Source organism: Phalaenopsis equestris, unplaced genomic scaffold (genome assembly GCF_001263595.1).
Source record: "Phalaenopsis equestris unplaced genomic scaffold, ASM126359v1 Scaffold000450, whole genome shotgun sequence".
NCBI classification, from domain to species: Eukaryota; Viridiplantae; Streptophyta; class Magnoliopsida; order Asparagales; family Orchidaceae; genus Phalaenopsis; species Phalaenopsis equestris.
In genome coordinates this window covers 473137-483604 of record NW_018164891.1, presented here as the reverse complement: position 1 = coordinate 483604, position 10468 = coordinate 473137, and the positions used below count along the sequence as shown (strand labels likewise).

The 10468-nt window shown below is 35.7% G+C and overlaps 1 protein-coding gene across 1 annotated transcript in view; it reads right to left on the bottom strand.

Annotated features, from left to right (window-relative positions):
• Nucleotides 1-56: 56 nt before the first annotated feature.
• Nucleotides 57-10468, bottom strand: part of LOC110027819 (aminopeptidase M1) — a 40071-nt gene continuing 29659 nt past the window's right edge. The window contains exons 18-19 of the mRNA XM_020729415.1: nucleotides 687-764; nucleotides 57-383 (exon numbers count right to left, since the gene is read on the bottom strand). Of these exons, the coding sequence (XP_020585074.1) occupies nucleotides 210-383; nucleotides 687-764 (252 nt within the window). The 3' untranslated portion in view covers nucleotides 57-209. The remainder of the gene's footprint in view (nucleotides 384-686; nucleotides 765-10468) is intronic.

Here is a 10468-nt window from a genome sequence, read left to right as displayed (position 1 = left end):
AGACCCATGATTTGAACTACAAACCATAAATATGGCCTCCAAACTTTTATAAGGTACATGAAAATATGAAAAAAAAAGTTTTTATAATTTATTGTTTTAACATGACAATAGATAATAGATGAAATAGAAATCAATTCCCCCAGTTTTGAAGCTTATGAAGTTTAGAACTGTAAAGGGAAAGAAAAAAAACATTGCTGCGCACCAATACTTCAAACCAACTCCTTTATAGCAGTAGCAAGCGAATCCTCCTTCCTGATACTTCTGACCCAGTTGGCATTAATCCTAACTCTTTCAAGGCTCTGCTTCAAGGTTCTGGAGATGCCAGGTGTGATTCGGGTCGCGAAAAATGCCTCGATTTCGTTTGCCTTCTCATCAGAAGTGAACTGAAAAATGAAAAGGTTGAAGATGATTCAGAAAAGAAAAAAGTGTCAAATGCCCCCCTAACTCTTTGCGGGGCATTTTAGTCCTAGAGTTCTTAGAAATATCAATTTAGTCACCAAAGTCAAGGACTATTATAACCCTGATTAAAAAGAGTATGGCGAATAATTTAGCACTTTAATAAACTCTGGGAACTAAAATCGTCTTATGTCGTCGGGGGACTATGTTGGCACTTTACTCGTTCAGAAAAGGAGAATTTACAGCAGAAATGTAAGATAAGAGAATATAAGAAAAGTTCGGCAACAAACCGAAGAAACGATGCTGCTAACAAAACGTGTAAGCAAAAACCCAGATCCCCAAGTCTTTGAGATGTAGTCCCAGTTTTCCTGCAACAAGTTGAAGAAATGATCAGATAACTTGATAGCAGTGCTTCAATGGGTTCAGCAGAACAAGCAAGATTCAAACATTTTAGTTAGATGTTTGACAATTTCTACAAGGGAAATTTACATAAATACCACATAATTCCTATTTATTTACATATCTCATCAAAATTTTGATATTTATACTTATAACATCTTGGTGTCATAAACCTAAGCATTAAAAGCTATATTTCACTTTTAAAAAGATAGTGATGAGAATATTTTTGATGTTATGTTGAGAGATTGAAGTGGCGATGATAAAGATTTGAATGACATGCATGTAAATATGAATGTTTAGATGTTGAATAGCTGAAAACATCAGAATTGTATGGTACGTGTGTAGATGTCCCTTTCTACAAAGTAGAACAAGCTTTTCACGGTACAGGAGGCTGGTATGTGATGAATTTTGTTAACAAGCTTCCCATGTTGGTTTATTTTTTTCTTCTTTACTTTTGGAACAAAAGAAAGGGGACCACCAAGACTTTGGACAAAGCTGGTGATAAAAAATCAGAGGAAAATAAACCAAGTGAAACTTTATAGACATTCATCTTAGGGAATGGAAACTCGATAATTATTGATGAATATTGTTTTAAGATCAGGCCATATATAGGTGTTATAGATTTTGGAATTGAAGAGTGATTATGAGACGAAATGCTAACAACATAACTCCTTGACTTAAATCTACTTAAAATTGAGAGCCCCTTATGATTAACATAAGATAACAATAATATTAAGGGGACCTAAAAAATTAGATTCATAAAATGTCACTAGACTAGCTATGTCATACAAATCCTAGTGTTGCACAAGCAAAGTTGATAATTAGAACAAAGTGGGGGATAAAACAAATAGTAAGATGGAAATGTGTAAATAAAGAAAGATGAGAGAAAATTATATCAAAAATATTGCAGGGAAGCACTTCATGAAGATTTAGTCGAAAATAAATTTAAGTGGTTCATACATGTACAACAGAAAGTAAATGTACTATTAAGTACCAAGTATGGGAAACACTTCAATTCTACACAAGGAGGCTTTTGATTAGAGTTATAATCGCCCTACATTTTTGTTTCAATTGATTGCTTATCAATTCCTTTCAACTAATTTAAATTTTAAATAAATGCAAACTTAATTTAATTTATTTTCTTGTTTTGCTTCCGCTAAATTTAAAAGGATCATTGTTCATATATTCATGCAACCTGGTGAGAACAAAACTGGAGGATAAGTATTACTTACACTCCAAATTCTACATGATTTAGGAATTAGATTTGCAAACCCCAACTTGTATGTCTCCATGGAGCCTGAGAACAATTGACATGTCACGGATGATCCCCAACACCATAGGTTCTCAAAATGCTCATAATAAACTAAATGTAAATTATGTTGGTTCATGTGAAGTTACGAGTAATTTCTGTAGTCGTGTTAGCCAATGTATTTGCTTTAATCAATTTGGTGAAGTAATCAATCATCGTAAGAACAAATTTTCTTTGACCACTCACTAAAAGAAAATGACCAACAAAATCCATTCCCTATAGGGCAAGCGGCCATGGATTGTAAATTAATTGCAGCTTATACAAGGACTAAAGTTGCATCCAAGAGAATATTTGGCACTACACATAACATTTACAAATTGTTTGACATCTCCTCTAAAATTGGGCCAAAAACAACCTACCCTCAAGATTCGATGTGCTGAAGTTATTCCTCTAAAATGACTGGTATTCTCCTGAATTAACTTCTTCAAGAATCTTTTCAACTCCTTAATTTTTTACGTATCTCAAGTTGATCGAAATAAATTATTTTCTTAAAAACTCCCCATCAATGAGCAGATACTATGTACCTTTGATTTCAAATCTTCTCTTCGAATTTGTAATAAAAGATTTTTTTTTTTACTTCAAAAACTTTGCAAAAGAATTAACCCAAATCACCAAAGTTTCCTCTTCAACTTAAATATTCTCTACTTCCTTAATGTTGGGATGAGAAAAATCCAAAGCTAGTCTTTAGTTAAGAATTTTAATTTTGGAGAAAAGGTCGGTGACTTAACTTTGCTCTATTGGGATCTTTTCAATTTTAACGTATTCAAACTTTCTAATCTTCATCGTCATTTTAAAGAGATAATTTTGCAAGATCTCTCTATGAACTTTATATTTTCCAGATACTTGATTCACCATAAATGAGAATTTGACAAGGTAGTTAGATGTTTTGCCCTAGCTTCTACTATGAAATGCAATCCAACAATCAATGCCAGATAGTCCACCAAGTTATTGTTTATTTCCAAACCAATCTCAATACATGTGTTAACATAAACACTCTCAATTTCAACTTCCGTTATTACTAAGGCTCCATCAATATATTTAGTTTATAACCAAATGTATTCTCCATTTACTCTCCCTTTCTACTTTCAAAAGAGTAAAGACGACAAGAAGCTAACGTTTGCATTTTAGTTGCACTCCGTAGCGCATAAGAAATCTAGAAGCTCAAGCCCACTAACGATTTCAATATCATACTGAGTGATAAAGATTGGCCAATACATTTATAAGTTGGTGGCCAGTGATGGCTTTGCTAGAGTACACCAAAACATGCCAACTTCACCATGATAGAGTATCTCAATTTCGCTACTCAAGAAAACTTGCTCCTAACATCTTATCGAATAAAAATAAAGCTTGCGATCTCCTCTTCTACCCTTGAGAAAAATACTAAATCTTCGCTTGGATTAAGATAATTTACAGATAATAGTAACAAAGAGAAAAACAATTTCAAACTCTTGAAAAATATTTCACATTCAACACTTCTTATTCTTCGAATGTTGTATCCGATAATTTAGATAGAAAATTTTCAAGGAATATGGTGACCCCCATAATAAAAAAAAAACCAACAGTTAATTTTTCTAGTGACTTCGCTAGGAATAGATCCTCTCTCCATCTCTAGTTATACATTAATCTTTCTTTTCATCAATGATATGTTTATACTCTCCTTCAAACTTTGATCACCGATCATTTCCCTGTTGGAATTTCTTTCTAATAAGTGATGGGAGGGGTCCATATTCTCAATCTTTTGATAATGTTTATTCTTGAATTCGAATTATTTTGATCTTTTCAAAATTTTGAAGAAAGTCAAGCATTTATTTCTCAACTTTGAGATGAAGAAACTTAATCCAATAATTCTTCCGATTAATCATTGTAAATCCTTGGTAGTTCTTGGAGAGAGCATTTCCAAAATAGCATTCAGCTTGTCTGGATTGATCTTTATCCCATCCAATGTTAGTAGAATACTTGGGAATTTGCCTCAAAAATGGATTTCATAAGATTAAGATGCATATTAAATGTCTTTAACGTGACAATAGTCTCCCTAAAATCAAGAATATGCTGCTTCAGAGTTTTATCCTTCACCAATAAAAAATTCAACAGAGACTTCATTTTTTTCACTTTTATTGTTTGAACATGTAATCCAACATTCGCTAATAAGTAGCTCATGCTCTTCAGGCCAAAATACATCATGCTATAATAATAAAGCACTTTCTGATAATGAATGCAATTTTTTGCAATATGTCAGACACATTTTTATTCAAAATGCACCAAGAGAACTCATAATAGAAAGCTAACTGCTTAGTTGACTAAATACAACAATTATATGAAAAGTATAATCATCTTTTGAGCAAATCAAATTCAAATTCGTAAATCTATACGTGTTATTGGTCCTTCGATTTTTGCACAATCACCAAGTCTAAATCCAATATGAATATTGAGCTTCCCTGATGAACCCTACCCCAAGAAGTTACTAAAATTCAAATCATATTTGCTAATAAGCTAAACTAGTAGTGATCCGAATCTTATGTTTGATGGGCCTTGCACTTTTCCCAACATTTATTCAGTGACATGCAATGCTAATGTTTAATGTCGGCATTTCAACTGTTGACCATATATAAAAAAGCTCAATATTTGTTCAAACAATTCCTCTTAATATCCATTGCTAAAATAAGTACTAATGTGGAGAGTTCATACAATGTTTTTTCAATACTTAAAATTTCTTATTCTTCTTCGAAAGTGTCCACTCTACTCCACTCTTGACTTTCAATTGCAGTACCTCTACTTGTAGGCTCCCTGCAACCTTCAGGAAACAAAGTCTTGACAACAGTAAGTTATCTCTTACAGTGACCACTTTCCAAATTTCTTATATTTCTTCGAAAGTGTCCAACTCTACTCTTCACTCAACTTTCAATTGCAGTACCCGTACTTCTATGCTCCCAGCAACCTTCAGAAAACAAAGTTTTGGCTACAGTAAATTATCTCTTATAATGATCACTTTCTCTCCAACCAAACAATTTGCTTGAGACATGGGTGAAGACTATAGCCTTGAAAGTGTGTAAAATGGTCAACCAAAAAATTCATAGTATGTTGTTAGAAGAGTCTAATATTATAAAGTAAGCCATGGTTGTGTAGTGGCATTCCCATCTCTTCAAGTAATAAGTATTACAATCATCCATTCCCCTTCTTTTCATTCTTGAAAAAAAAAACAGAGTGGACCCCAAGTAAGTGTCATGCAAGAAGCGCCCAGTTTATCTCCTTAAAAGTGCTTTTGAAAACAATGTTCGCGGAACTTCTTAAATTAATTAAAATACTTCCAATCTGGTAATTAGGGATTATGGCAGTGACAACTAAAATATCGTTGCATGAATCCATTAAAAATAAGTTATTTGCCTCGATGAAATTAACAGGCACAACTTGAGCATAAAGGTCTCCAAAAGTGTTCTGTAAGTTTCTCATAATAAAAGTTATTTGAGACTTCCTTGCCAAGAAACTTCTGTTCTTGTCCAAGAATAGTCGGTATCACTCCACTTATGTGAACTACTTAGTCGGAATTAGCTTATTCATTTGATTCTTTGTGGATGTAATCCCTTGTATTCTCTCCAGATCCTCCAAAACAAATTCTTTCAACTTCCCCACTTTGATCATATCCTACACCAACTTATAGAGATGTCAATAATCCTCCATATCATGCTCGTAATCAGTATGAAAAGTGTAATATTTTGATGAATATCTAGCTCTCATGGGGGTACGCCACTTGAAAATCCTAATTTTGATTGGCTTCTATAAGATCAACCATTTAAACTCAGCAAGGGAGGAAGAAGTTGATTCATTATTATGCATTTTAGTAATGATGTGAATATTGGTGAGTTCAAGCAAATCTTCAAACAATCTTGGTTGTTTCAATTAGAGGGTTGAAAGATACCCCCACAAACCTTGAGAAAAAGCCAACTGAGTCATTGCAGACTCCAAATGCTTGATCTCCACTATCAACCTCTGAAATCTCACAATGAAATTTGTTAATGACCCACATGACTCTTGCATCACCTAAATAGAACCATAACGAATGGGTTCATAAATATTTAAAATAAATGAAAGATATCATCATCCTCAATAAAAGAGTATGAGAACCATCTAAAAGAAGATTCATTGAAATTGGAGAAAAAAATGGAACTTTAGTGTGCCGTTAACATCTAACGAATGGATGGTAAACTCAAAATAAGTCACGTCGTTAGAAAGAACTATCTTTCCCACATAGGAGTCGTGGTAGAGGATTTTCAATTACGTTGGAGGCTTTGACTGAGATCTCCCTTAAGAACAAATTTTACAACGGGGACATCCTCTTCTTAATTTATCAAGGAAAAGGAGTGGATTTTTTGCTTCAGTCTTGATAATAAGTTTCATCTATTGCTTTTGCTGAAGTAAATACACTTGCAATCGTCAGTTTCCCTTGAATGATTGGCTCCGGGGATCCCTATTGACTAGAGGCTTGGGGGAAAGGCTGAATCGGTCGATTGGTTCAGCTTTGGGTGTTCCAGTCCAGTAGAAGGCTAGCTTCCATGGGGTGGAAGTACCGCCAAGGACCTCACCTCATTGCCTTCTCTCTTTGTTGCTCCCTCCTCCGTGCATTTTTTGGTTGCTGCCCAAAGGCGAAGCCTCCCCTTCCTATTTTATCTCCTAGTTATTATATATTTATTGTTTTGCTTGCTTAGGGTTAGTTTTTTGTCTTTGAGATTTTTCTGTCAGGACATCCGCCAGCATCCATTTTCTCATTCGAGGGTTATATCTGAGGGATTGGGTGGTGCTCCGATTGTATCTCTTTCTCGAGGTGATGATTATCTTCCTTCTACTTCTGTCACACCTCCCACATATCTCCCGATCGTCGTATCTCGTTGCAGTTGCCCTGAAAAGCATTTTGATTGTTGTTTCCATAGCCTCCAGCCTCCCACCCGCCTCCCCCTACCTTCCGGCAATGCTCGGCCCAAACTGCCCCTTGTTCCTGCTGTCCTAGCCCTCCCACTGTGTCGCTGCTACCCAAGAAAGTCAAGGAACACCTCCTTCTGTTGTACCACCGCTATCCACCCCAACTCCTCGTTGCCATCACCCAAGACGGCCTACATACTTGTTGTCCATGCACTTTTGTATCTCCCTCTCACTGCCACCAACATTCCTTTGTTGCCGCTGCCCCCGCCAGCCATTCTAATCCACCTAGCCGACCTCCACCACCCTTGGGAAACACTTTAGTGGTGTTTGCTTGTGTCGTATTATTGTATTTCCCCTTTCAAGCGTGTTGGCTGCAACTATTTATTTGTTTTTAGTCATATTATTGGTTTTTCCTAGTGTCTTTTTGGGTTAACTCCAGTGTCACCTATGGCATATCAACCATTTGAGTGATTCTAAGAAGATGTTCTAGTTCGTTTAATTCATTATGATGATTCTTTCTTCCAATTATGCTATAACTACTTGGCTGCCAAAAATCTTGATTGTTCATGTTTATTGAATCTCGTGGTGTTTAGTTTTTTGTTACTGGCAAAAGGCCACACTACCTTTAGAGAATGTTCGATCCAAAATTTGCCTACGAGAATAAAACTTTATTAATATGACTCAAAAAGAAAAAAAATTAAAAGTAGAATGAAAAAGAATACGAAGAGAGAGAGTATTAAAATTTGGAAGTATATGATTGAGCGCAAATGGCTTGATACATCAGAACTTCTTCCTAAACATGTATTTTTAGGTTTATGCCAGAATTCTTTGCGAAATGAAAGCCTAAATTGCATGAAAAATATATTACAAAGAGAGAGAATATTAAAATTTGGAAGTATATGATTGAGCGTGAATGGCTTGATACATCAGAACTTCTTCCTAGACATGTATTTTTAGGTTTATGCCAGAATTCTTTGTGAAATGAAAGCCTAAATTGCATGAAAAATATATTACCAAACTTCTTGTTACTGCATTCACTAGGCGTGTAGTCAAAGAACATATGAAAGGGGGTATAAATAACTTGCATGATCCTAAAATAAGAAAGACAAAAAAAAATACCAGAAAAGGAAAGATATAGCACCTAATATCTTCAATTAATCAATTCATATAAATTGTTTGGATATAAAGGATACAACTTAAAATAGGAAAGCCTAAAATAGGAAAAATAAATAAATTTAATCTAATGTAATAATTTGTTCCTCATAACTTTTCACAGGAATAAATTATTTCCTAATATAACTTCTAACATTGTCACACAAGTAAAAAACAAGATTAAAAATCATGTTCAACTTGGATTACAAAACATCAAATAATGAGCGATGTGAGGAAGAACCTGTGAAATAGAATTTGAAGTCTCCATCCCGTATTGTGGTTGTCATTACAGTTCCTGTAGTATCTATAGGTAAACGGAAGGTTCCTACAAGTAATTCTATAGTTGACTTTGTCGGGACGTAGACAACTGCGATTTTCTTTGATTGCAGTTCCTACAGTATTTGTAGGTAGGCGGAATGCTTTCATAGGTAATGTTACAAAGGAGTTTGCAGAGAAGTAGATAATTGTCATTATATTTGACTGCAGTTCTACTGTGTTTATAGGTACGCGAAAGACTCCTATTGATAATATTGTAGGGGAGTTTGCAAGGAAGTAGACAACCTGCAGGAAAGGTTGACTTCTAATTGACTACGGTTGTCATTGGTTGCAGTTTTTAAAGTGTCTGTAGGTAGGCAGAAAACTCCTCCAAGTAATGCTGCAAAGGAGTTTGCATGGAAAGAAGAAGCAAAAGTGGTTGTTTCAAATACTAAGAAGAACATACCTCCCTTCCCGAACATACCTCCCTTCCCGTATGGAGGATGACGGGAAGGGAGTCCGGTGGTTCTGAAAGGAGAATCGGTGGCTATGGTATGAAATTAGGCTCTGATACTATGTTGAAATTCAGAACAATGTAGAATACTTTTATTGATATGAAACACGGTATAAATAACTCTTACATGAATCTTAGAATAAGAAAGACAATAAAAAGAAATAACATTTAATATCAGAAATTAATTAATTCATATTAATTGTCTGAGGATAAAGGAAACAACATAAAATAGGAAAGTCTAAAATAGAAAAACAAATAAATCTAATCCAAGAAAATAATTTATTCCTCATAATAAATTATTTCCTAATATAACTTCTAACAATAAATATATATGTATATATATACATGTGTATATATATATGTATATATATACATGTGTATATATATGTATGTATATTGTTAGAAGTTATATAGCACGATGGTTCCGTCTCCGTCTCTGCTAGGGTTGGCGATTCGATGACGACGCGGGTGATTGATCGTCATTGCTCGCTCGTACACTGCCGCAACGGCCGACAGCTTTGGTAACACTGGTAAAAGGCTCCGTTCTTACGCTAGCGTGACCGTTGATGGCGTTATAAACTTCCCTTCTTCTTTCTACAACAATCTCGCGCTCGAATCTGATACTTCTTTCGTTCGACGTCCTGGCCGGAAAGGGGGAAAGCTTGCTCTCTTCCTCTCTGACGCCGAGAACGACGAACTCGCCTCTTCCTCATCTGGTAGGGAAGTTCTTGTATGGGCATCCAAAAATGGAGTTTCTTCGAAAACACTTTGAACTGATGAGGCTTACGGGAGACTGGAAGATAGGTCCCTTAGATGGAAAGCACATTTTAATTCAACTGTCCAATGAAGAGGACTTTACGCGCCTGTTTGCGAAACGTTTAGTGTGGTTTGAGGACTGTGGTATGAATGGTCAACAAATTTTGATCCTAAAGCAGAGGCTCCTATTATTCCAGTCTGGCTTAGGTTCCCTTCTTTGAAGGTTCATCTCTTCAATCATGAAATCCTCTTCTCATTAGCTGCTATGTTCGGGAGACCCCTAAAATTAGATGCTCCCACCTATAATCTCACGAGACCTTCTATGACTAGAGTTTTAATTGAAAGGGATGTGACTTTACCTCCACCTGATGAGGTTTGGATTGGGTCGGATCACATTGGTTACTGGCAACAGATATTATTATAACAACACCCCTAATACTGCACACATTGCCGAATGTTTGGCCACGATCAGGATCACTGTTTCAAATTACATTCGGAACTGAGGAAGGAAATGATAGGAAACAGCCGCACATGGAGCAAGCTTCCATGCTCTCTGAAAATGTTGCGGCTATTCAAGCAGAACCTTTAGCAGCCTGTCCCATCCCACTATCATCCCTTCGACTCCTGCCGAGGGTAGAACTGAGCAGGTGTTGTCTGACTCGAATCCTCTGGATATCTCTAATAATGAGGGAGCTAGATTTTCTTCTGCTCTCTCCCAGTTACTTCGAATGCTGATAAAAATCTAGATCTTACCCCCCCCCCCCCCCACCCCCCAG